Source organism: Meles meles, chromosome X, assembly GCF_922984935.1.
Source record: "Meles meles chromosome X, mMelMel3.1 paternal haplotype, whole genome shotgun sequence".
In the NCBI taxonomy this organism is placed as follows: Eukaryota; Metazoa; Chordata; class Mammalia; order Carnivora; family Mustelidae; genus Meles; species Meles meles.
Window position 1 is genome coordinate 132,159,243 of NC_060087.1, and position 27,981 is coordinate 132,187,223.

Consider the following 27,981-nt stretch of genomic DNA (forward strand, 5'->3'; position numbering starts at 1 on the left):
AAAAAAATCTTTGTATAGGAAAGGCTTTTTATAAACATAAAAGCTGTGTGTCATAAAAGAAAGATTTATGGGTTACTATCAGTAATTCAAACCTGTTTTATTTCAAAAATCACTATAAATAAAATTAAAAGATGACAAACTTGGAAAAATATAGGGTAAGATAAATTGATAAGAAAAGTTCTCCCTCAAAAGGTCAAATGTGCAAAGGACATTAATAGATAATGAAAGTCTTAAAATGTTCATGTATATTGTACTTCTGGAATTTTACCCAAGGAAAAGGGTTGTGATTGCAACATTATTGAACTAGTGAAAACATAGCAAACTATTTATTTATTTATTTTAAAGATTTTATTTATTTATTTGACAGAGAGAGATCACAAATAGATAGGCAGGCAGAGAGAGAGAGAGGGGGAAGCAGGCTCCCTGCTGAGCAGAAAGCCCGACTCGGGACTCGATCCCAGGACCCCGAGATCATGACCTGAGCCGAAGGCAGTGGCTTAACCCACTGAGCCACCCAGGTGCCCTATAGCAAACTATTTAAAAGGTTGTTCAAAGTAAATGGCTAAGTAAACCATAAATTCACATAATAGGCTATTATGCCATCATTAAAGCAAGATATTTAGAAAGTATTTCTAATGACACAAGAAAAATTGACAATATGGGGCACCTGGGTGGCTCAGTGGGTTAAGACTCTGCCTTTGGCTCAGGTCATGGTCTCGGGGTCCTGGGATCGAGTCCCGCATCAGGCTTTCTGCTCAGTGGGGAGCCTGCTTTCTCCTCTCTCTCTGCCTGCCTCTCTGTCTACTGGAGATCTCTGTCTGTCGAATAAATAAATAAAATCTTAAAAAAAGAAGAAATATTGACAATATGATATTTAGTCCAAAAAGAAGAGCTGTGATCTCGGGGTGTGGGATTCAGCTTCACATTGGGATTCACTCTCCTCCCTCTGCCCCTCCCACTCTTGCTCTCTCTTTCTTTCTTCCTAATATAAATAAATAAATAAATTTTTTTTTTAAAAGAAGAGGTAAAATTACACGTTGCATAATTTTGAGCACATAAAGAAAAGAATACATAGGACAAAGAGAACATACACCAAAATGGTAGTTATGGGATTATTTTTTAACTTCTTGATTTTCTATACTTTAAAATTCTTGGAAAGTGAAAATACATTATTTTTATAAACAGAGACAAAAATATACATACAGGATTAATTTTCTTATAACTTCATTGTTCTAAACTCACCATGATATTGTCTTCAACTTCTGCTCTTATATATGGCCCCAAGAGTCCCAAGTGTTCATTTAGTTCTCCACGGTATAAGGGCTGAGTAAAGGACCCATCAGTAAATTCCTGGAAAACCACCTTCTTGAATTGAGGGACATCCCTACCTTGAGCCCTGGGGGAAAAAACAGAGAAAAAACAGTATCTTCATGGATTAGGTAGGTAGAAACACCTGACATTCTTGCTCTACCTGTACCGGAGACACTTCCATAGAGCTGATGATGAGCTGGAGCGAAGAAGAGAGAAAGGAGTTAGTACAGATAATGTCCAGGTTTCTGATTTGGGCAAGCGGCTGGACAGTGATGCAGCTCACTGAGATGGGCAACCCTGGAGGAGAAGTAGGTGGGGGTATAGAGTTTTAAACACACGGGACATCTGTGTAAATTAAATTGGCCAATACAGAGGTTGAGAGCTTACAAAAGAGATCTAAATGAAGATCATGCAAAATTGAGACACTATCCAGACCATGTGAGTGGCTTATTACAGATGATAATCAATTTTGCCATGTCCTCATCTTATTGGACAAGCAAGCAACATGTTCCATAGGCAACCACTCCATCTTCCTGACATACCCTCTCTCCAGGCTTCACTAGTGTGGAAGTTCCACGAAAGCAGGGGTTTTGTCTGTTTTGTCCACTGCTGTATTCCCAGCAGCTGGAACAAGTGCCTGGCACATAGTAGGTGGTCAAAAAGTATTTGTTGAATGTTAAATGCATATAGGACTTATAAACAAATTCTGAATATTAAACAGCCCCCAGGGTTCAATCCTTAAAAAAAAAAATCTGGGGGTGCCTGACTGGCTTAGTAAGTAGAGCCGGTGACTGTTGATCTCGGAGTTGTGAGTTTAAACCCCGTGTTGGGTATAGAGATTACATAAACAAACAAAAATCAAACTTAAAAAAAGTTAAAAAATCTGTTAGGGGGCGCCTGGCTGGTTCAGTCATTAAGCATCTGTCTTGGGCTCCAGTCATGATGCCGGGGTCCTGGGACTGAGCCCCGCATTGGGCTCCTCACTCATAGGGAGGCCTGCTTTCTCCCTCTCCCACTCCCCCTGCTTGTGCTCTCTCTTGCTATCTCTTTCCCTCTCTGTCAAATAAAATCTTTTTAAAAATCTGCTGGAACTGTGAACTAAAATTATATAATAAAGTACATAAAACCAAAGTGCTTTTGGTATAAAAATGCAACCACTATCCAGATCAAGAACATTACCAGCAACACAGAAGGCTCACGGTCTGTGCCTTTCCAATGACATTCTTCCTAACCCTAACCCCCGTTGTGATTTTTATGATAATTATCTTTGCTTTTCTTTATAATTTTACCACTATGTATATATACTTCCCTAAAGAACGCAGCTGAGTTTTGTCCGTTTTGGCAAACCATGTTGTACGCGTTCTTTTGTTTCTGGTTGGGTGCTGTAGTTTGTATTCTGTTGTGCAAATATACCAAAATTATGAACACTCATTTCTAATTTTGCTGCTTACACGTAGTCCTGCTCCTGCTATGAATCTTTTTCCCCCAGCTGTGAACCTTCTTATACACATCTTCTGGTGAACACATGCATGCATTTCTGCGGGCCACATATCTAAGAGTCGAGCTGCTGAACATATGTATGTTCCACAGGGTTCCCACCAAGCAGGGAGTCTGATGAGGGTCTCAATCCCAGGACCCTGGGATCATGACCCAAGCCCAAGGCAGACACCCAACTGACTGAGCCACCCAGGCGCCCAGCAGTCTTTTACTATTAAACTTAAATAGCCAATAGAGACTGTTCTGAGATAGTTTTTCCACCACTGATTAAGACTGAGGTGGCCGTTATTAGGGATTACATTTATTTAACTTTCTGAGCAGACTTGTGACTCTGTTAGCCACAGAAGTCTTTGAGACACCCACAGCAATGGTCTGTCTCATGTTGTAAAGAGCGAAATGGCCCAGAGGAGGATATCCAAAGAAGCACCCAGTACATATGGACTTGACAGGAACTGGAATACGGGGTCATCTTCCAACTTCTTCCCAGGACACTGATCAATCTTCTTCAGCTCAGCAAACTTGCATTGTGAGGTGTGTAACAATCCAGCACGCATGCATAGCCAGCAATGATTAGGCCCAGACGGCTCAGGGTGATCACCAGCTACTTTCAGCGGCCATACTGCTACAACAGACATCTTTAACAGATACATTCTTTTTTTTTTAAAGATTTTATTTATGTATTTGACAGACAGACAGAGATCACAAGCAGGCAGAGAGGCAGGCAGAGAGAGAGGAAGGGAAGCAGGCTCCCCGCTGAGCAGAGAGCCTGACACGGGGCTCGGTCCCAGGACCCTGGGACCACGACCTGAGCCGAAGGCAGAGGCTTCAACCCACCAAGCCACCCAGGCGCCCCAACAGATACATTCTTTATTTTAAGATTTTACCTTTAAGTAATATCTATACTCAATGAGGGGACTGAACCCACAACCTCAAGATCAAGAGTCACCTGTTCCACTGACCGAGCCAGCCAGGCACCTCTGATCTGACAGATAATTCTTGATATCAAAGCCCACACTGTTCCCAGGAAAAGCTTAACTCAAAGCTATGCATTTCAGCAGACTTCAGTTGTAACACGGAGCGGACCGGAGCAAAGCTTTGAGGACACCCCTCCACTCGGCTCACAGGGAGAGTACCAGTACCACCAAGTTTGTGCACGTACTCGTGGGGCAGACAAAAGGCCTTGTCAGTTGGATGATCTAGAGTTTCAAGCAGTATGGTTCCACTGGAGTAGCCATCTATTTGTTTATATTATTTAATTAACATCTAATGTATTATTTTTTCAGGGGTACATACAGGTCTGGGATTCACCAGTCTTATAAAGCTATCTTTGTGGGCGATGTCTCATTTCTTGTTAGCACTTGGCTCCAGCATGTTGTCATCACTCCAGCCAGAAACCGGCACAAATGCTACTGTGGTGGGGTTGTAGCCAAATTTCTTAATAAAGGTGCTGGCTTCCTTAACACATTCCCTGTGTCTCTTCTGGCAGCAGGTGGCTCAGTGGAATCCATTTTGTAAACAATTAGTTGTTTCACACCCAGTATGTAAGCCAGAAGGGCATGCTCATGGGTCTGCCCATTCTTGGACATGCCTGCTTCAAGTTCACCAACAAGAGCAGCAATAATCAGGACATCACAGTCAGCCTGAGATGTGCCTGTACTCACGTTATTGATGAACGCTCTGTGTTTTGGGACATCAGTGATACTCACATAATACTTGCTGGTCTCCAGTTTCCAAGGGGAGATACCAAAAACCACCACACTCACTTTTGGCCTTGTTTGTCTGACACCCTGGCATACTTGAAGGAGCTCGTTGCCATCTCAGCAGCCTCCTTTTCAATGGTTCTTAGTTCGATCCCACCACATTTATAGATAAGATGGCCAGGAGTAGAGGATTTGCCCAAATTTATGTGCCCAATGATGACAGTGTTGATATTTCCAATTAAGGAGTGGTTTTCCTTTCTAAAATAGGGGTGGTTTTCATAACACCTGTGTTTTGCTGGCAAATCCATTGTGAAAAAACCAATTATATCTTAGAGCTCATAAAACATGTTACCAGTTTATACAAATAATATTTATATTTATATTTACCCATATATTTACCCTTTCTTTACTTTTTTAGTCCTTCTTGCCTTTCGCCTCTTTCATTCAGTATCATTTTCCTACTGTCTCAAGTACATCATTAGAATAGTTTTAGTGGGTTTTTGCTAGGGTGAAGTTTCTGTTTCAGTTTGTTGGAAAATGTTCTATTTTGCCTTCATTTTTGATTCATATTTTTGATGGGCAGTTACTGTATTTCAGTGTCTTCTAGATATCATTCCCGTTTTCTATGTTAAATTAGCACTACTGAAAAATCACCTTTCTGTATCTTGTTTAAGTGTATGCTGTCTTTTTTCTTTGCCTGATTTTAAGACTTTTGGGTTTTCTGAAGTTTCACTCTGATGAAACATGCCTAGGTGTTGATTTTTTTTAAAGATTTTATTTATTTATTTGACAGAGAGAGAGATCACAAGTAGGCAGAGAGGCAGGCAGAGAGAGAGGAGGAAGTAGGCTCCCTGCTGAGCAGAGAGCCCCATGCGGGGCCCGATCCCAGGACCCTGAGATCACGATCCAAACCCAAGGCAGAGGCCCAACCCACTGAGCCACCCAGGCGCCCCTAGGTGTTGATTTTTTTGGTTCATCATGTTTGGGATTTGTTGAGCTTCCTCAATCTGTGCATTGATGACTTTAAAAAATTTTTAATATCCAGTTTCTTCTTTAATCACTTTCCTTTCCTTCTGATATTTTAGTTAAAAAGAAGTAAATCCTTCACGCTCTATCCTTTAAGTCTCCTCTGGTTATCTGTTGCTGTATCACAAACTACTTTAAAACTTTAGTGTCTTAAAACAGCAACCATTTTATGATACTTGTCAATTCTGCTAAGTCAGAATTCCAGCAGTGCTTGGCTGGGTCAGCTGGCATCCAGGCTGGTCTGGAAGGTCCAACATGACTTCACTCATGCACCTGATGCCGTGGTGGAGAATAATGGAAACCTGGACTTGCTGAGACTCATGACTAGAAGGCCTACATGTGACATTTCCAGCATGACAGCACCAGGGTAATCAGATTTCTTACACAGGACATCCCAGGAGAACTAGATGTAAGCTACATGGTATTTTCTGAACCAGCATCACTTCCACCACATCTGTAGGTCACAAATTTCTGTTATATTCTTTTGGTCACAAATGAGTCCTAATGCCAGGCCAGACCAAGAGGAGGGGGGATTACATTTTACCTCTTGAATGGGAGAATGTCAAGGTCATATTGTACAAGAGCATATAGGACAGAACATACTGGCACACATACTTGTGGAAAATACAGCTGGCCATAGTCTTTTATTATCTCTTTTATAGTTTCCATTAAAAAAAATCTCTGCATGCTGCACTCCACACTACTTCATCTTACTTACCTACTAGATCACCAATTCTTTCTACATGATGTATAAGTGTTTTAATAACTGTATATGATTCCTAGATCTTAAGTCTCTGAGTTGTTTTGGTTCTCTGTTGTTTCTGTGGCTTGCTTGCTTATTTATTTCTTTCTTTCATTTTGTTCTATACCCTGTATCTTTGTGTTCTGGATGTTGTATCTGAAAGATCTGTGAAAATAAGCTGAGGCCTAGGATGTTGAGAAGTGTAATGTTCTCCTCTGCCAGATGTCTGCAGGCACTGCCAACCCAAGAGTTGCATAAATTATGATTAAGAAAAGAAATTTGCAAAGCGTCTGCCTTCAGATCAGATCATGATCTCAAGGTCCTGGGATCGAGCCCCGCATCGGGCTCCCTGCTCAGTGAGAAGCTTGCTTCTGCCTCTCCCACTCCCACTGCTTGTGTTCCCTCTCTTGCTGTATCTCTCTATCAGATAAATAAATAAAATCTAAAAAAAAAATAAAAAGAATAGAAATTTGCACATCAGTGAAGTGGGTTAACTGGTTTACTGTTACCTTGAGGATATAGACCTTTGGGGACTCAGCTTAAAGTGGGCATGGTTTACATCTACTTTTACTCTCTTGATAATACCAACAAGTCTATTCAAATGCTGTCAATATGCTTATAACTCCCAAATTTATTCATCTTTAGCACAGACCTCTTCCTTGGACTCTAGACTCATATCCAACTGCCTACTCGACTTCTCAGCTGGAGGTCTAGTGGGCATCTCAAACTAAATATGTTCCAAACAGAACTTTGAGTGTTTCTTCAAATGAATCTGTTCTACATCAAGCCTTCCACATCTCATTAAATGTCACCATCATCCACTTAGTTGCTTAGGAAAAAAAACAAAACTAAAAATCTTCTTTGAGTCCTTTCTCCCCATTCCCCGATATTCAACCTAATAGCAAATCCTATCTGCTTATCCTCAAATTATGTTCAACATCTTTCCATTTCTTTTGATTTTTACAACCACTATTTTGATCTAAAGAATCTGTCTTCTCTTACCTGGATGATTACAATCACCTCTTAACTGGTCTTCCTGCCTCTATTCTTGCCCATGGAACTTGTGTTACCATTTAGTTCGTACTCTCTGGAGCTCAGACATACATAAAAGACCTGCTCTTGCTTCCCTACAGCAGTAGGATATCAGAGGATGAGACACAAAGTGCACAGGCCTACAGAGAGGTATACATTTGTTGCATCAGAGGAAGAGCAATGAAGCCAGTGTGGCTGGAACATGGTGAGCAGGAAACAATGGTAGGAGATGAGGTCAGAGGTTTCAGAGGGTCAAATCTCTGAAACTTGAAGGCCATGGTGAGGGCTTTGGAATTTACTAAGGGTGAGATGGAAATCCACCGGGAGGTTTGCAGCAGAGAATGAGAATCAGAATTACAATTTGAAAATGTGCTTTAGCTGCTATGCTGGAGGCTGCAAGTCTAGTTCAGAGGCTATTACAGTAATTTGCATGAGAGTTGAGGATGGTTTAGACTGGAATGGTAGCCACTGAAATGGGGAGAAATAGCTGGACTCTTTTCCACATATTCTTTCTTTAAACCACTGGAAAAAGTCTTTTATTTCCATTATTCCATAAAAACTACATATTCAAGGTCACTGTTGGTATTCACATTACTAATTCTCAGTATTTGATAGTTGATGACTCCATCCTTGATGTGTGTGCTCGGCTGGTCTCTCTGACACCAATTTTCCTTCATTTTCTATAACCTCACTGCCAATCTTTCTCCGTCAGCTTCACTGGTTCTTCATGTCCCTGACCTTTAAATGTTAGAGGGCTCTTGGTATCAGTTCTTTAAACTCTCCTATTTTTTGTTTACACTCATCCTCATGATGGTCTATTCTTATGCAGATAAGATCCAGTTGTATATCTCCATCTCAGATACCTTCCTTGAACTTGAGATTCACATATAAACTCCCTACCTTATCGGGTACAAAATTAGTCTCTTAATTTCTGTCCCTTCCAAAAACCTGCTGTTTGTCCAGTCTTTTTTCCATGGCAGTCAATGGCCATTCCTTCTTTTTAGTTCCTCAGACTCCAAACACTGAAGTTATTCCTAATTCATCTTTTTCTCTACAGCCACACCTGTCCATCAAAGAATCCAATTGGTTTCATTAAAAAAAAAAAACACAACAACCAGAATTTGACTATGAACTGAGTATTGGGTAAGGTGAAAATGAACTGTAATGGAAAGTTGGAGATGGTTGACTAGGAAACTGGAGAGGTTGGCCTTCGGTGCACAGTGCATTTATTGTCATAAGCACGAAGACAGGATATGGTTACAGATGCCAATAAATGTGTTGGAAGTCTGGAGGTTCACTGCACAAGCATTAACTATGAATGAGAAGGGCTGTCGGAGAATGGGTAAAAGGGCCTGGAGATTTAAGGAAAAAGTAGAAAATGAAAGACAGGGGTCCAGGACAGTGGGAAAGTCAGTAGACTAGGGCAGTATTCTATAGTTGCTATGCAGCAATAAGGGCCTATTTGAGGTAGAAAGTGTCTTTTTTCGTTCCTCAGATTTGTTCCATTCACAGGGCCTTTGTATTTACTATTCTCTCTGCCTGGAAACATCTCTCAGAGCTCCATCAGCTATCTTCTTATCATCATTTAGGTCCCAGCCTCCTCAACCTCTTCACCACACACTTCACTTCTTCCTCCTGCCTCTCTCAGAACCTTTTCACAAGACTAAGACTGCGACTCCAGCTCATAAGGTTGACTTTCTACTTGCTCCCCACTGATGCTTCTTGACCCTGATTCCTGTACCCTTTTGTAAGCCTCTTTTCTCCTCCCTCTCACTAGAGTAAGAGTTTCATGCCTTCTGGATGTGTTATCTTCTAACTCTTATTGTGGGTATCATCATCTAACCATCTCTTTACTCCTTGGCTTCCTCTAGACTTTGCTACCTGGTCTCAGGGTTCTCCCTTCCTTTATAAGCAATCCTTGGAGTCTCATTCCTGCAGATAATCTGTGCCTTTTTCATTATTTCAGCACCTAGGAAAGTCAAATGTTGCAATAGCAGGCTAGAGGAATAATCAATGCACCCATACCTGTTTCTTAGTACTCGGGGAGATCTACTCACCCATAATCCCAGAGACGCTCCACTGCAGCAATGAAATAGTGTCGTGTTCTCTTCTGAAAGCTGCGGAGGCCCTGATTTTCATCTTCGCCATAGATGTCAAAATCTTCTCTCTTCATTTCAATCGAGAAGGTGTCATCATACTCAAATTTGTCTTCCTCTGGCTGAGGAGTACTAACGGGTATTTCCCTTTGATGGCGTTTTGAGACTGGTGGGTTTTGAGAGCACAACCTTCCAGTCCCTCCTTGCTGTGCCCAGGTGGCTTCTCTTTGGGGCTTATCTTGTCCTTCATTTATTTCTGCTTTTGAGTTATTATTTTCACAAGGGCCCATGGACAAAATGGTGTCCTTTCTCCTAAAAGCTGTGTTTTTTTGTGACTTCTTTTGGGATTGCCACTCTTCTCTTGGTATCTGGGTAGCAGGGTGGTCCTCCCAAGCAAGGGGACCCAGCATCTGGGAGGGAATCTTCTCAGAACTTTCTGTTGGTTTCAGAAAGGGCGCTTTTCCAGGTCTGTTTATTTTATTCAGTTTAACAGGTCTCTGGGTTTTCTGAAGAAAGATCTTTCCCATGAGATACAGGTGGCCAGGAGAATCATTGCTAGTTTTTGTAGCGAAAGAGTCTTGATGAACATGAATTTTAGGAAGTAATTCAACTTTGCCAGATGTTTTATACAAGTCTGGTTTTAAGAGAACAGGGCTTTCAAGTTTTTTGTATGTGGGTTGGTTTGTGGCACTTTTTCCCATGGAGGTGAACTTCCCTTGACCTCTAATCATTTCTAAGGTTAGGAAGGCTAAAGAAAGGTTATTTCTTTTGGATTCTTGTAAGAAATGACTGCTTTCTTGGACCCCAGAACTCCTCTTCCTAAAGGTATAATTACAGGCTGATGCTGGAAGATGAGAGGAGTTGTCTTGGGATGAGGTCTTGGTCAGATCTGTATGTCCAATTGATGGAAATGCTGATACTTTTGCAGAAGGTAACGCAGAGTCATTCATTTGCATGAGGCCACGATTTCTCATAGAACAATCTGATAGGAGGGACTGAGCGATGGCTCTTTTTTCTTTCTCATTGTACTCTATCTGTGTGAGGGTGCCCTGGGTCAAATAGCTCATATTTTTGGACCACTGGGTTGAGGTGTCATTCAAAGTTACTCGCCTTTCAAACTTTATTTCTTCTAGTGAGAGTTTGGGTTGTTTCAAAGCCCGCTTACCACGATGAGTAATAAGATGGTGACCTGGATCAGGAGACATCCGTGTAGGGCTTGGAAACCTCCCCACCATTTGCTTTGTTTGATTTCCCAGACCTTCCAAGTTTGCTTCTTTCCTTATTTTTGAGAAATTGGCCATGTGACTCCCTTCTCTATGTGCGGAGTCATTTAGTGACCTGGTGTCTTGAAGTGCTGGAGTGTGTGGCTGCTCACCTAAACCTTCTACATTTTGCTTTGTGCTTAGTGAGAAAAGGTTTTTCAGGAAATTCTTAGTGCCAATCACTGTATATACCTGAGGCAAAGCCACATTCTCTTGGGTTAATTTTTCCTTTCTTTCTATCTCTTCCTGAGATTTCTTTCCTTGGTTGTATGTGTCATTTTCTTGGACATTAGCCAAGTTAGTAAAAAATATGCTCTTGTTCTTTGGAAAAATCAACTCTTTGAGTCCAGTGTCCTTTGTAAATTCATCCTCTCCTATTACCACCTTCTCCTCTGACAAAAAATTCTGATCTTTCACAGATTCTTCTGATCCTAAAGATGTTAACTGCTTTGGACTGGGCCTTTGCTCAGTGCTTAGGGAGTTCTTGCCATGAGTCTCTTTTAGCCAATCTGCTGAATCTGGCAAGACCGGTATCTCGAAGAATGATAGATCTGGATTTTCCATACCTAGTGGCATACGGCCCTCTTGTTTTTGGTGGGCCACTTCCACATTTTTTGATGAAGTAGTTTTGTTTGACACATGATTTAGCCCCAAAGCTGTAATATTTCTCTCCATAAATGTTTCATTATGAACCAAAGAAATCACTTTTTGAAACTCAGTATTACTTTCTAATATAGTATCTTGCCAGACTGATGTACTGTTCTCAATAAATAATGTTGAGACATCAACATGAGTCTTTCCATTAGTTGCTGAGTTAATTGATGTCTTGTTCATCTTTGCCAAAGAGATATTAACTTTGAATAAAGCATTATCTTTGACTAATGAAGCAGGTCCACGAACTCTTTCTTCTTTAAATAACCTATTACTCTCCATTGATAATACATTTTCCCCCAGTGAACTTTCTTGACTATTCATTAAAGCTGCTTCTAACAACCTGGAATCATTATCTTCTTCACTCAAGCCCAAAGGTACACTGGACTGAATAAGGTGAGATGAATTTACAACGGTGCCTAAATGACTATTAAAGTGAACTGACATATTTGGAGGTTCTAAGGAACTTGTCTTTTCAGTACCTGCTGCCAACTTCTCTGATGAAATTGTTGGTGAAGTCATTAGACTGTCTGATGAACTAGAAATTTTTGAATCAAGTTTATTCACCTCTACTGTTGCAGGTATCTCCAAATTCTCATTTAGTCTTAACTGCAGTTCTGGCTTAGGAGTAAACACTCGGTCCTCACTGTGATGGAGCTCTGATTTCAGACTTGCTACTTCAGATGGGCCCTTGTTTCCTTCTGCTGCTCCAAGTAAATGATCCTCAGCTTTGTGTGTGGCTTCCTGGAGATCAGGTAAGAATAAATGTGGGGAAGGGTTCTGTCCCAACAGCATCAACAGATCACTAGAGGAGACACTTTGTGCTTTAAGCAGCTGTGTTCTTTCTACAGACTGAGGCTCCATCTTTCCTATGTCATTTTCTGGGCTTGTGGTAGCTTTGAATTGCTTCTGCTTAGTGTTAGGGTGCCTTGAATTCTGGGAGAAGCTTCTGGGTCCAATGATGTTGTTTTCATTCAGCAAGGAAGTTGGAATATCTTCATATGTGTCCTCATAATAATCACCAATGTTCCCGTTACAACTAGAAACCTTCAGTAAGGCTGTCATGCCTCTGTTCCGAAAGTCTGAATTGTGGCACCCCAGAACCCACAGACCTGGAGATGAGGAAGAATAAGACTCTGGTTATTTACAACCCAGGTCCCAAGCAAGTTATGTATTAGTCGTTCTCTTCTATTCCCAGATAATGAAAAAATACTAGTCAGTACCATTGTCTTACAGGTCATCAGGTTAAATCCCTGGCACATAACAGTCCAACAATGGTAGTGAAAGTGGTTTTTACACTGCCACTATTGTGGTATATCTGTCTGTAATCATAAGAAAGGTCTGTGATTAAAAGTTAATAGATATTAGGATAAAAATGGAGAAATGGAATTAATACACACAATAGTAGAGAGTCTTTTAAAGATTTTATTTATTTATTTGACAGAAAGAGGCAGTGAGAGAGGGAACACAGGAAGGGGGAGTGGGAGAGAGAGAGAAGCAGGCTTCCTGCTGAGCAGGGAGCCTGATGCAGGGCTCAATCCCAGAACCCTGAGACCATGACCTGAGCCAAAGGCAGACGTGTAACTGACCGAGCCACCCACGGGGCCCCCAGTAGAGGAGAGTCTTAATAGTCACACAGATTTTTGTTTATTTTAGAGAGAGAGAGAGAGAGAGAGAGGTCATGTGAACTGGAGGCAGAAGCAGAGGAGGAGGGAGAGGGAAGGGGAAAGAATCTCAAGGAGACTTGGTGCTGAATGCAGGGCCGGACATGGGGCTCGATCATACACCCTGAGATCATGACCTGAGCTGAAACCAAGAGTAGGGTGCTTAACTGACTGAGCCAGCAGGCGCCCCACACAGAACTCTTTGATGATGGTGATAATGACTTAATTCATGAAACTTTATGCAGCTTAGCTATTATTGCTATATAACATAATGGCACAGCTTCTCAGAGTTGGATTGCTTGGGTTCAAATTCTAGCTCTACCATTTACCAGCTGTGTGACTTTGAGCAAGTCAACTAAGCTCTCTGAGCCCCAGTTTTCTAATTTATAGATGAGGCTAATAGTATCTATGCTATCATATAAAGTATTCAAATCACATTACACATGAATAGCTTCCACTGTCATCAATTTCAGGATAAGTAAGCACCAGGGAGTAGGACTTAGGGTTAGGAAATACATAATATAAAATTACACTACAAGGCTAGCAATATTAATTTCTACTATGAACAGGATTATTCAAGTGAAGGAATTTCATAGTGGTACAGCAGATCCATAAACATAAGTCAAAACAATACACCCATCAGGTACCTTCACAGTCTCATTATCTTGCATGACATTTGCAAGCAAAATCTTAACTGAATCCAGCTTTCCCTCAAAAGGAAAACTTTCCCCCGAGTATATTTCCCCAGAGATCTGTAAGATAACGGGATGCCCATGGAAAAGGTTTTTCTGGTCAAATGCATTTTGGAGTATTGCACTCTATGTGCAGCCAGATAACCAATCAAGTGGGAAATGAAAATACATTTTCTATCATCAAAGATTTAGAAAATCTACCTGTAAAGCAACCACTGTCAGGAAGTGATGAGGGTATGTTTTCTACCAGAACAAAGGAGTATACTGTATATTAAAAAAAACAGGATGACATGGGGTCCAGGAAATGGGCACCTTTCCTGAAGAAGGATGAAGAAAAGTCCCAAGTTAATAATTGATACTCAGTCAATTCTAGAAAGAACCAGCCCAGACAGAAGGAGGATGCATGGGTCTAGGAGGTCAGATTCTAAGTAAAATAAATACATTGTATGATAAAACTCTTGGGAACAAAAAGAGAGTAACTAAAGGGAAAACATAATAAGAACAGTAAAACAATTAGAAATTTCTATAAAACAAGTCATAAAAATAAGAAATGAAATCTTATTTGATTCCATAGTGAGTGTAAGTTTGTGGATTGGGAGCCTAATTTCATGACATTTAAAGGATATTTTTGACAGTGTAAAACTGTTAGGTCCTAGGACACAACAATACAAATTCAAGGGGCTACATGTACCCTGATGTTCACAGCAGTATTATCAACAATAGCTAAACAATGGACAGAGCCCACATGTCCACTGACTGACAAATGGATAAAGAAGATTGGGGTTAGGGGCGCCTGGGTGGCTCAGTGGGTTAAGCCTCTGCCTTCGGCTCAGTCATGGCCTCAGGGTCCTGGGATCCAGTCCCACATTGGGCTCTCTGCTCGGCAGGGAGCCTGCTTCCCCATCTCTCTCTCTCTGCCTGCCTCTCTGCCTACTTATGATCTCTGTCTGTCAAATAAATAAATAAAATCTTTAAAAAAAAAAAGAATAAGTCTGAGTTCCTTCACAGGCAATTTGTAGATGTCCATGTCTTTGGGGTCAGTCGTTGCAAAGTGACTGTGTTCCTCTGGTCGCATCAGGCTCTCAAGCACCTCCTGCAGTCCGTATGGACCGACTTGGTAGGGAATGACTTTCACCTGTGGGTGGCTCGGAGTGTGCTGTCTGGGGCTCAGCAGCTCCAGGTCCAGGGAGGGCACAGCAGCATCATTTCTATGCAGCTCTGTCAGCTGAGGTCAGTGCTGGTGAAAAATGGAGGGGGCGGGGAGGTCCTTGGTGGCCAGAGCTGTGTCTGGTAGCGGTGGTCGTTGGAGCGGTTGGACTCCCAGGTGATGGAGGCTGCTGGGGTCCTCTTGCTGTCCTTTTCACCCGTCCTGGAGCCGGGAACATCCCGGAGCCAGGTCTGGCACCGTGAGCGCTCTGGGGCAGAGGGGCACGGGCCTTAGCGGCAGTGCTGGGTTTCCGGGCGCAGACGCGCAGAGTGCCAAAGGTGTCTGCTGTGCTGCTGGCAGTGGCCAAGCTCAGGCAGGCACAGATCATCCATCCCTAGGCCCTGGTGGGTGGGGTGACCTGGCGGCTTGGTGTTTGGGCCCCAGGGCTGATGGGGGACTGTCGGGGTGCCTCAGGCCCTGAGAAGCAGGACGACATTAGCCACTCAAGCCCTGAGGCTGGCAGGCGCTATATTCTCAAGTAGATAATAGTAATAGCTGTAAAACGTGGTGAATGTGCTGCAAGCCACTGAACTGTGAACTTTTAAATGGTAAAAACGGTGAATTTTACCCCCAAGGGATCAGACTTGACCACCTTGAACTCAGGAGATCTTCTCTAGGGGCTGCAGCTTCAGCTTTGTGATTAGTTTTACATGTTTTTGAATATGTTTTCCCCTTTAATAATTTTGAAAAAGTTAAAAGTATGCCATGTAGAAACACCAAAAATGCTATTAAAATATTGTCAAGTTAAAGGTTATAAGTCTAGGGGCGCCTGGGTGGCTCAGTGGGTTAAGCCTCTGCCTTCGGCTCAGGTCATGATCCCAGGGTCCTGGGATCGAGCCCCGCATCGGGCTCTCTGCTCCGCGGGGACCCTGCTCCCCCCTCTCTCTCTCTCTCTCTGCCTGCCTGTCTGCCTACTTGTGATCTCTCTCTGTCAAATAAATAAATAAATAAAATCTTTTAAAAAAAAGGTATACTCACCACTATAGGTTAATAAACACACTTATAATTTAGGCCAATGGTAAGTAAAGGGACTTTTTAGAGGAAAGACTTTAAATACCACAAAGTATTATCATTAAAATGCTTTGCAATACTAAAATCACTTGGACCATTTAGTATTTGCACACATATGAGCATATGCATGGCTAGTGAAGTTATCACAGCTGTTAGTAAAAGAATAATATCTCGCTCTCTGTCTGCCCCTCCCCACTGCTAGCTCTCTGTCTCTCAAATAAATATATAAAAATTTAAAAGAATTAGAAAATTAAAAATAATATAAATTTTATATTTATAATTTCTATATTTAATATATTTTTATATTTGATATATATGTAATATATAATATATTAGTAAATTTTTATATTTAAATATAACATAAAATAATAATATAAATAACTAACCTGGGTTTTCCATTGACATGAAGACAGTTTCTCCTGAGAATGGGAATAGGGTAAGTGTGTCTTCATAGACCATTTTGTGTTTGAAGGTATATCCAGAGAAGAAGACAGACAGGAAGTCAGTCTGTGCTCCAACACTTAGAATGTACCAGTATGCCACCTCATGCAAACAAACTGACAGCTGCAAATTGTCAAAAACATAGCCATTGATGCCTGCAGAAGAAACGGGGACAAGAGGTTTTTGCAGTATCCAGATTTACTACTCGAGGCTGTCATGAGAGGATTAGAAATAATTACATGTTATGCCCATTACCTGATTCCCAAGAAGACATAGCATTATGCTTTAAAAAAAAAGTATATTATTAATGCTTGATCAGGTCGCAAACCAAAGTGAGAGGAATCATAGACCTTGACTCTTCATGAACTAGAGGGAAGAAATGCTATGAAACATGGCGTTGATTGATTTATACAACTGGAATGTTGGTTGCCAATTAGATAAACGTTAAATTTTCTCAATTTCATAACTCCACCTTGGTTTTGTAAGGGAATATCTGTATTCATTAAAAATGTACAATGAAGTACTAAGAGGTAAAAGTGCAACCTGTTCTCAATAAGAAAATAAGTAATAAAAGTAAGTATATAGAGAAAAGAGAATGATAAAACAAATACAGAAAAATATTAAAAATTAGTGAATCTGGGTAAAGGGTAAAGGGAGCTCACTATCCTATTCTTGCAGAACTTCTGTAAGTTTGAAGCTATTTCTAAACGAAAAGGTAAATAAAAGTAACTTTGACTTCAGTCTATAAAGGGAATTGTTTCTGAAAGCTTCTACCCTACATCTATCCATTCATCTTTTCAATAAACATTTGTCTATTTTGCAGGGCGGTGGTCCACAAATCAAGTAAGCGATGCTCGAACTCTAGCTTAGTACAACTAACTGAGAATCAAATTTTCTTGCCTTACAAAGCACTACAAGATACTATAAATCTATTGTAATTAAATCTGTGGTAATATGCAGGTATAGTTGAGTATACCAGTCAGAATATAGAATCCAGAAAGAGATGCAGATATAAAGGGGAATTTAATATATGATGGTAAAGGCAGTATTTCAAACAGGCAGCAAAAGAGAATGAGCTACTGGTAAATGCTAATGGAAAAGATGATTATTCATATGGAACCACAAAAGACCTTGAGCAGCCAAAGCATCCAGAGAAAGAACAAAACTGTAGTAATCACAGACATGGCACGAAACCAGACACATAGACTAAAGGAACAGAATCCAGAGCCCAGAAATAAATCCTTAAATACATGGTCAACTAATATTTGACGATGTAGTCAAGAATGGTCAGTGGGGGAGGGCCTGTGTGGCTCAGTGGGTTAAGCATCTGCCTTTGGCTCAGATCATGATCCCCGGGGGCTGCTCAGCAGGGAGTCTCTTTCTCCCTCTCTTGCTCCTGCCTCATGCTCTCTCTCAAATAAATAAATACATAAAATCTTAAAAAATGTTAAGAATAAGTTTTGTATCAACATGGACAGGACTGGAAGAGATTATGTTGAGTGAAATAGTGAAATAAGTCAAGCAGAGAGAGTCAACTATCATATGGTTTCGCTTATTTGTGGAGCATAAGGAATAACATGGAGGACACGGGGAGATGGAGAGGAGAAGGGAGCTGGGGGAACTCGGAGGGGGAGCCTGGTGGTGGGTATTAAGGAGGGCACAGACTGCATGGAGCACTGGGTGTGGTGCATAAACAATGAATTCTGGTACACTGAAAAGAAATTAAATAGAAAGAAAGAAAGAAAGAAAGAAAGAAAGAAAGAAAGAAAGAAAATAGTGAGGAAAAGGTAGTGTCTTCAATAAATGGAAAACCACGTGGAGAAGAATGAAATTGAACCCTTACATTACACCACAAACAAAATTAACTTGAAATGGATTAAAGACTTAAACATAAGACCTGAAACTGTAAAACTCCTAGAAAACATAGGGAAAAAGCTCCCTGACATTGGCTCTTGCAATGATTTTTTTGAATATGACACCAAAAGCACAAGCAACAAAGGAAAAATTAGTAAGTGGGGTCACAGCAAACTAAAAAGCTTCTGCACAGGAAAAAGAAACAATCAACAGAATGCAAAGGTACCTAAGGAACAGGAGAAAATACCTGCATATCATTTATCCGATAAGGGGTTAATATCCAATTTATATAAAGAACTCTTACAACTCAACAACAACAGATCTGGTTTTTAAAAAGGGCAGAGGAACTGAATAGAATTTTTTCCAAAGAAAACATATAATTGCTCAAGAGGTACATGAAAAGGTTAGGGTTAGGGAAATAAATCAGATAAAGAAAGTCAAATACTGTAGGATTCCACTTACATGTGGGATCTAGAAAAGCGAACTCAGAGAACCAGAGAGTAGAATGGGTGGTTACCATGGGCGGGGGATGGGAGAAATGGGTAGATGTTGGTTAAAGGATACAAACTTCTATTGAGAAGACGAATAAATTCTTGGGATCTAATGTACAGCATGGTGATTATGGTTAATAATATCGTATTACATAGCTGAATGTTTCTAAGAGAGTAGATCTGAAATTTGTCACTAGAAAAAAGAGATGGTAATGATGTGACATAGTGAAAGTGTCCGCTAACACTATGGATGTAATCATTTTGCAAAATATGTGTATCAAATCAACAACTTAAACCTACACAATGTTATGTGTCGACTCTATTTCCGTAATTCTGGACTATACAAAACCAATAACAACAACAGACTTGGTGTGAATGGCAATACTTCAAGAACAATCATCTTCACAATGAAATAGAAAAGTTCAGAAAAAATAGGAAACACAAAATAAGATTGGACCATAAATGCAATGCAGATGGGCTAAATGCCCCTCTTGAGAGAGAGATGGTCAAACGGATTTGAAAAAACAGAAAATCCCCTCTTCTCTAGACTCATACTGCCATACTCTTTCTTGATATAATTTACATAATTTTGTTCTTTTTAAAAAAAAATTTTATTTATTTATTCATGCGAGACAGAGACAGAGATGGTGGGGGGCAAGGGGAAGCAGAGGGAGAAGAAGGCTCCCCAAGGAACAGGGAACCTGATGTGACCTGAGCCGAAGGCAGACGCTTAGCCATCTGAACCACCCAGGCGCCCCATAATTTTGTTGTAGAAACAAAGTAGGAGTAAAGTGCTAGAGATATGATTAGAAATACTGAGGAAAGACCCCTAATCCAGAGTAATCAGAACATACCACTCTGTCTTGAGACCATATCACTCTCTACAGAGACATATATACGTACCTATGGTTTCCCTTTTGTGGTCATTGTTTATTTTACAAAAATGAGATCATATTACATACACTTTTTCTGCACCTGCAATACATTATTCAACAATACTTCACAGAAATTGCTTTAAGTAGCTGCTCTAATTCTTTTTTAAAGAGGATTTTATTTATTTATTTATTTGACACAGAGAGAGAGAAAGTGTGTACGCACAAGCAGGGGGAACAGCAGAGGGAGACGCAGGTAGGAATGTTGGATCAAAAGTATATATAGGGGGGCGCCTGGGTGGCTCAGTGGTTTAAAGCATCTGCCTTTGGCTCAGGTCATGGTCCCAGAGTCCTGGGATCAAGTCCCGCATCGGGCTCTCTGCTCAGTGGGGAGCCTGCTTCCTCCTCCTCTCTCTCTCTCTCTGCCTGCCTCTCTGCCTGCTTGTGATCTCTGTCAAATAAATAAATAAAATCTTAAAAAAAAGTATATATAGGTTTGCTGGGGTGCCTGGGTGGCTCAGGTGGTTAAGCCACTACCTTTGGCTCAGGTTGTGATTGTGGAGTTCTGCAATCGAGTTCTGCAGCGGGCTCCCGGCTCTGCGGGGCGTCTGCTTCTCCCTCTGACCTTCTCCCCTCTTGAGCTCTTTCTCACACTCTTTCTCTCAAATACATAAATAAAATCTTTTTTGAAAAGTATATATATTTTATTCTAAAAATTTACATAACAGGGGTACCTGGCTGGCTTAGTTGGAGAAGCATGTGACTTGATCTCAGGGCTGTGAGTTCAAGCCCCATGCTGGGTGTAGCTATTACTTTAAAAAATAAAAATAGAAGGGGATCGCAGCACCTCACCAGAAACCGCCTCCGCAGCAAGCGAGCGAGCGCAGAGGCGTCGGGAAAATGGCAGACAGTTTTTCACTTAATGATGCTTTATCTGGGTCTGGAAACCCAAACCCTCAAGGATGGCCTGGTCAATGGGGAAACCAGCCTGCTGGAGCAGGGGGCTATCCAGGGGCTTCCTATCCTGGTGCCTACCCTGGACAGGCATCTCCAGGAGCCTACCCTGGCCCAACAGCTCCTGCTTATCCTGGACCACCCACATCAGGAGCCCACCCTGGGCAACCGAGTGGTCCCGGGGCCTACCCGCCTCCTGGACAGCCAACTGCTCCTGGAGCCCAGCCCGCTGCTGGCGCCTTTGGCATCCCTGCTGGACCACTGACTGTACCTTATGACCTGCCCTTGCCCGGAGGAGTCATGCCTCGCATGCTGATAACAATTCTGGGCACAACAAAGCCCAATGCAAACAGATTTGCTTTAGATTTCAAGAGAGGGAATGACGTTGCTTTCCACTTTAACCCACGCTTCAATGAGGACAACAGGAGAGTCAGTGTTTGCAATACAAAGCTGGATAACATCTGGGGAAAGGAAGAAAGACCAGCGACTTTCCCATTCGAAAGTGGTAAACCATTCAAAATACAAGTGCTGGTTGACTCTGACCCCTTCAAGGTTGCAGTCAATGAAGCTCACTTGTTGCAGTACAATCATCGGATGGAAAATCTCCAGGAAGTCAGCAAACTGGGAATTTCTGGATTGAGACTTCATGCACAAGCATAGGCTACAGAACGTCTCATTCTATTTTCTATTCTATTTTTCTATACTGAAAACTCCTGTGATAACCAGTGCTCTAGTCGTGCCTATACAGTTGCCTTCCCCAGAATGCCTTGTAATGAAACAATACAGTATGTCACCTTTTGAGACTGGATCTCATCACTCAGCTTAATGCCGTTGCGGTTCATTCGTGTTGTGGGTGTCAGCGGTTCATTCTGTTTTGCCGCTGAAAAGTATCCAAGAGTACGCATGGATGTACAACAGTTCACTTAATGAGTTGTCTGTTGTGGGACGTTCTGATTGTTTCCAAGTTTTTTATTTTGTTCTTAATAAAATCTGGCACATTTGTTCCACAGAGGCCCATTTTCAAGAAGCTAAAGGTAAAGGTGGGAAAGGATAGGTTTCTTTTTTTCCTTTCTCCTTCACTGTGTTTTCCCCAGGGGATAAAAAGGGCACGGACCTCAAAACTTACCCAAATAAAACCCCCCAAAACTGAGTTTCCAAAAAGGTATAGTTTCTTAATTCCTCATAGAAAGGGGGAGGGTGGGGCGCCTGGGTGGCTCAGTCAGTTAAGCATCTGCCTTAGGTTCATGTCATGATCTCCAGGTCCTGGGATCGAGCCCCGCGTCAGACTTGCTGCTCAGTAGGGAGTCCGCTTCTCTCTCTCTCTCTCTCTCTGCCCCCTGCCCTTCGCCATTGCTCATTCGCTCACTCTCTCTCAAACAAATAAACAAAATCTTGAAAGAGAAAGGGGGAAAGGAACTTGTGGGAAGGAAGTCCCTGGTTTGGGGGGAGACTGCCCTAGTTTGGTGGGACATCCCCCCCCACGTCATCCCCCACAATGGCTGGCCCAAATGGAAGAAGCTTGGGGCTAAGCATTCAAAACCTCCTCACACCCAATTTTATCGACACCAAAAAATTTTCTCCCCCACCCCACAAAACACAAATGCATGCATACGTACATGTATTTGTCCTTTCTTACAAAGCAAACAAAAATTCGAAGGCATTAAGCTTTAAAGTGAATCTAGAACAAGGGAATGTGAAGTTCCCTCCTGTTCCCCTCTTACCGTGGGGTTAATTGGTACAAGTCCAGCAGAGGAACCTGCCCCCGGGGATGGCAGAGGAGAAGGACACAAAGGAGCAAAGGATGGGGATGTCCCCCAAGCTGATCATCAGCCAAGCAGCAGATGTGGGCACCGTGCCAGTGAGGACACATCACTTGGAATTTTCCAGTTGGGATGGGAAGTAGGTAAGAGGCATTCTCGTGTAGTCTTCAGCCAATTTCAAGTCAAGTCCGGACAAGGAAAACAGGGGGACGAGTGCAGTGTGTGGAAAGGAGACGGGATCTTCTGGGGCCCTATGGTCAGGAGCACTGCTTACTCAGCTCCTGGACAAAGAGTTCCAGGACTTCCTCATCACTGGAGCGGGGCGCAGAGGGACGAGCCTCAGAAGTGGCAAATGAAGAAGAGGACCCCACCCTCGGCAACAAGCACGTGCTGCTCTCACAGGGTCCGCCTACAGTTTCACTCGGGGCTGGGACTCTAGCCTCCGGCTTGTCCCAACTGGTCACTTCATCCTTGAGGCATTTCTCCCCTCCTGGCGCTGCTCCAAGGGCGGGCTTCGCGACCACAGTGTGAGTGCTTCTGGGGTACCCCCGGCTCAAGGCTCAAGTTGTCTGTTTCCAAGTTTTACCAATGATGGATAGAGCTTCCAGAAACATTCCCAGGCAGGTTTTTGTGTGAACGTAAGTTTTCATTTTTCTCGGGAAAATATCCAGGAGTGGTCCTGCCAGATCGTACGTTAAGTATATGTTTAACTTCATGAGAAACTGCCAAACTGTCTCCCACCAGCACTAGAAAGGCTCCTACTGCATATTTAATTTAGACGTTTTATCTCAGCTATTAAAATAGGCATGGAGGGACATCTCACTGAGGCTTTTTAAGCCAGGTGTGGAACCCAGCATGGGGCTTGAACTCACAACCTTGAGATTAGGACCCGAGTGGAGATCAAGAGTCAGATGCTTAACGGACTGAGCCACCCAGGTGTCCCCTCACACCATTCCTTATGTTTAGTGTCCTTTCAGGTACCTCTTTGCCTTCCATATATCTTCTTTGGTGATGTGTCTGTTCAAATCTTTTGCCCATTTTTAGGTTTTTATTTTTAACTGCTGAGCCTGAGCATTCAGATATGAGGTTTGCAAATATTTTCTACTCATCTGGGGCTTTTCATTCTCTTTATCTTTTGTACAGTAAGTTTTAAATTTTGATGAAATTCAATTTATCAATATTTCCTTTCTATGGATTTTGATTTTGATGTCATTAATCAGAAGTCTTCTTCTAACTCTAGGTCATGGTTTTACATTGTACACTTAGATCTAAGATCCTTTTTCAGTTAATCTTTGCTAAGGTGTGAGATTTAGGTCAATGTTCATATTTTTTTCATATGGACTACCAATTATTTTAAAACTATTTGTTGAAAATGCTATCCTTTCTCCATTGAATTGTGTTTCCGTCTTTGCCAAAAACGAAGTAGCCATGTACGTGTGGGTCTATTGCTACACTATTCTGTGTCCTTGATCTTTGTCAATATAATACTATCTTGATTGTGGTAACTTTATAGACAGTCTTAAAATCAGGTAGTATGAGTCCTCCAACTTAATTTTTCTTTTTCAAAATTCTTTTGGCTTATTCTAGTTTCTCTGCCTTTCCATATAAATCTTATAATATGCTTTTCTCTATCAAATAAAAAAATCTTGCATTAAATTTATAGCTGACACCTTCACTCTACTTCTATCTGGGATCAGTGTACCTCTCCACATTATGACTTAAATGTTCTTGCAACAATGTTTCACAATTTTTCATGTGCGGATGTTGTACATTTCGTTAGATTTATGCCTATTTTAGCTATTATAATTGGTATTTTCGTAATTGTGTTTCTAACAGTTTGTTGTTGGAATATAGAAATATGACTGACTTTTGTATGTTCACCTTGTATTCTGCAATGAAGCTAAACTCACTCATTAGTTCTAGGAGTTTTCTTGTCGAGTTCTTGAGATTTTCTATGCAATAATCATGTCATATTTGGTTTCATTTCCTCACTTTAGTATGAATGCTTTTAAAACTTTCTAGCTTCCTTCCCCAATTTACCTGCTGGCAACTACTTTTCAGGGTTCTCAGCTGCTTCATGTGTTCTGTTACGGATTTTTAGGCATTCGGGGGGGATAGACAGGGTAACGTGTGCTTATTCCATCTTAACCAGAACCAGGACTTCAAAAGACATGTTATTTTTAATTTTAACGGTTTCAATCATACTGGTTTCAAAATGCTGTACTAGTTATCCAGTAGCAGGGTACTGTAGTGGGACTGACAAATTTTGGAAAGATTTATATCATATTTTAGGGGTGGGAAGAAGGGGCAGACTGTGCACTGAGCTTGGAGCCTGATGCAGAGCTTCATCTTATGACCCTGAGATCATGACCTGAGCTGAAATCAAGAGCTGGATGCTCAACTGAGACTGAGCCACCCAGGTGCCCCTATGACTGGCGGGTTTGTTTGTTTGTTTGTTTTGCTTTTGTTTGTTTGTTTGTTTATAATAATAGGAATTTGTGGAGGGGAAGCAAGATGGCATGAGAGCAGGGAATCTCATTTCATCTGGTCCCTTGAACGATCAAATCATTCTGAACACCGATGAATTCAATCTGAGATATAAGAAAAGAATGGCTGGAATTCTACCAATAGAAAACCGACCAGTTTTTGCAAGGTAGGGGGTGTGGAGAAGTGAATCTGAGCCAACATACCGGAAAATAAACCATGGGGCAGGAGGGAGCCTCCATCACCGGAAAGTAATCCAGCCGTGGACTGCAAAATCAGAACCTTTAGAAGTCTGCTCCGGTGAGGGACAACCCTGCCTGAAAGGCACTCAGGTGGCGAAGTGGGGCCAACTCCTAGGTGGGGCCGTGTGGTCTCAGGATCCCAGGGTAACAGGAAGAAACAGGAATGCCTGAGCTGGCAGAGTTCCCAAGCATTGCAGCAGGCAACCAGTTACGGCCAATGAGCCCGGGAGGGGGCTCTCACCTTGGGTTGCCATAGACCATGAACCACTGCAGGATCCGGTGACTGGCCTCTGTGTGCAGGCCTTGCAGAGGGCAGAAACCCTGCTACCCTCTGCCTTTCCCTGGGAGGGTGTGTGCAGTTGCACACTGCAGGGGTCTGTAGACTTCGGCACACAGAAGTGAAGACTGCTTATTCCTGAGGGTTTACTGATGAGAGGGGACCACGATTTTTCAGGTCCGGGGCTGGAGATCAGGAAGCGGCCATTTTTATATTTATCCTCTAAAGAGGCACTGCAGGCCTTCAGGGAACAAAAGCCACATAGATCAATCTGGAGCAGCTTACACTGAGCCCTGACAAGGGTGATGCAACTCCGCCCAGGCAAGGACACCAAGAATCAGCACAGCAGGCCCCTCCCCTAGAAGAGCAGCAGGAACAACGGGCAACACCAAGTTTATGGAGCACACAGGACTGCAAAATCCAGTGCCAGGGGAGAACAGTACACAGAATTCGAGGTTTCTTCTCATTATACCTTTATCTTTCAGTTTAAATTTTTCCATTGTTTTTTCTTGCACTATTGGTGGGAATGCAAGCTGGTGTAGCCACTCTGGAAAACAGTACAGAGGTTCCTCAGAAAGTTGAAAATAGAGCTCCTCAGCCATCAGAAAATGAACTCTTGCCATTTGCACCGACATGGATGGAACTGGAGGGTATTACACTGAGTGAAATGAGTCAAGCAGAGAAAGACAATTATCATATGACTTTGCTCATATGTGGACTATAAGAAGGAAGAAGCAGTGCAGATCATAGGGGAAGGGAGGGAAAACTGAACGGGAAGTCATTAGAGAGGGAGACAAACCATAAGAGACTCTTAATCACGGGAAAGAAACAGGGTTGGTGGAGAGGAGGGGTGGGGGACAGGTAACGGTGGTGGGCATGAAGGAGAGTGCGGGACGTCATGAGCACTGGGTATTGTAGGCAGCTGATGAATTGCTGAGTACTACGTCTGAAACCAATGAGGTACTCTATGTTGGCGAATTGAATTTAAACTTATGTAAAGCATATGAAATTTGTACCCAGACATGTACATGCACAGAGGAAAGACCATGTGAGGTCACAGAAAGTGGCTATCTATAAGCCAACGAAAGAGGCCTCAGATGAGACCAATCCTGCTGAATCTTGATCTCAGAATTTTAGCTTCCAGAACTGTGAGGAAGTAAATCTCTGCTGTTGAAGCCACCCATTGTTTGGTACTATATCATGGCAGGCCTAGCAGACTAAGACTACGTGTGTGTGTGTGTGTGTGTGTGATTATATAATCATGGAGAAAATTTTAACATGGGCTACCTGGACATGAAAAGGTTAGTGGAAGGTGTAACATGGAAGGAAACAGAGAGATAAAAGGGAGGAGGCAGCGAAGTAGACACAAAAAAATCATGTTGTACACCTTAAATATATACAATTTTTGTCAGTAAAGCTGGGGAAAAGGTGTTTTTTTTTAAATTTACAGTGTGTTGATTTATTTGACTTAAGTTGCTATAGTTGGCAATTGGTTTATATGTGTAAAATTGCATTCCCTTTGTATTTTATGTGTAACTTACCAGTTGAGTGCATTTAAAAGCATTTTTTATTTTTATTTTTTTTAAGATTTTATTTATTTATCTGACAGACAGAGATCATTAGTAGGCAGAGAGGCAGGCAGAGAGGAGGAAGCAGTCTTCCCGATGAGCAGAGAGCCCGATGCGGGGCTCGATCCCAGGACCCTGGGATCATGACCTGAGCCGAAGGCAGAGGCTTTAACCCACTGAGCCACCCAGGTGCCCCTTAAAAGCATTTTTTAAAAGATTTTAGTTTTAAGTAATCTCTACACCCAACGAGGGGTTCAAAATTACAACCGTGAGTTCAAGAGTTTCATACTCTACCAACTGAGCCAGCTAGGAACCCTGAGTGCATTTTATATTAGGGATGGACTATGCATATGTGGGTAAATAAAAGTTGTGTCTCATTTGATTCACCCTTTGAAATGCCTTCTAAAAGAAAAAAAATACGCAGTATATGATTATATTTAAGCCTTTAAATAAAACTGTATACATTCATATATATCAAATTTTTATTTATTTTATTTTTTAAAAAAGATTTTATTTATTTATTTGACAGAGAGAGAGAGGGAACACAAGCAGGAGGAGTGGGAGAGGGAGAAGCAGGCTCTTTACTGAGCAGGGAGCCCGATGCGGGGCTTGATCCCAGGACCCTGGGATCATGACCCGAGCCAAAGGCAGACGCCCAACGACTGAGCCATCCAGGCACCCCTAATTTTTAAAAGATTTATTTATTTGAGAGAGAGTGAGAGAGAGAGCTTGTGTGCAGGGGAGGGGCAGAGGCAGAGGGAGAGAGAATCTCAAGCAGAGTCCCTGCTGAGCACAGAGCCGGATACAGGACCCAATCCCATGACCCAACTGGAAACCAAGAGTCAGATGCTTAACTGACTTCTCCACGCAGGCGTCCCCAGGTAACAGTTTTTAAGGAAATAGGACTGTCGAACGGCATGTGAGTTAACGCGTCACCTGCACTCGAGCGCGGCTTTACTTACTGTGCATGATGTTAGAGACCTGGAAGTCTGGGTCGCGGCGTGCAGCGTCTGCGCTAGGGAGGAAGCGCTGCATATTCTCTGTGAGGTACCAGCTCCGATTCTCGTCAAATACAGAAAACAGGATAACATTTCTCTTATCTGACATCATCTGTTAATGACACATAGTGAAAGAAAGAAATGCTATT

The 27,981-nt window shown here is 42.0% G+C and overlaps 1 protein-coding gene across 4 annotated transcripts in view; it reads right to left on the reverse strand.

Annotated features, from left to right (window-relative positions):
- F8 (coagulation factor VIII) overlaps positions 1–27,981 on the reverse strand; it is a 117,451-nt gene that overhangs the window by 31,505 nt on the left and 57,965 nt on the right. For all 4 annotated transcript variants that reach the window (XM_045995022.1, XM_045995021.1, XM_045995024.1 and 1 more), the window contains 4 exons: positions 27,797–27,944; positions 16,278–16,487; positions 9,366–12,429; positions 1,243–1,396 (listed from right to left, as the gene is read on the reverse strand). In XM_045995022.1, the coding sequence (XP_045850978.1) occupies positions 1,243–1,396; positions 9,366–12,429; positions 16,278–16,487; positions 27,797–27,944 (3,576 nt within the window). The remainder of the gene's footprint in view (positions 1–1,242; positions 1,397–9,365; positions 12,430–16,277; positions 16,488–27,796; positions 27,945–27,981) is intronic.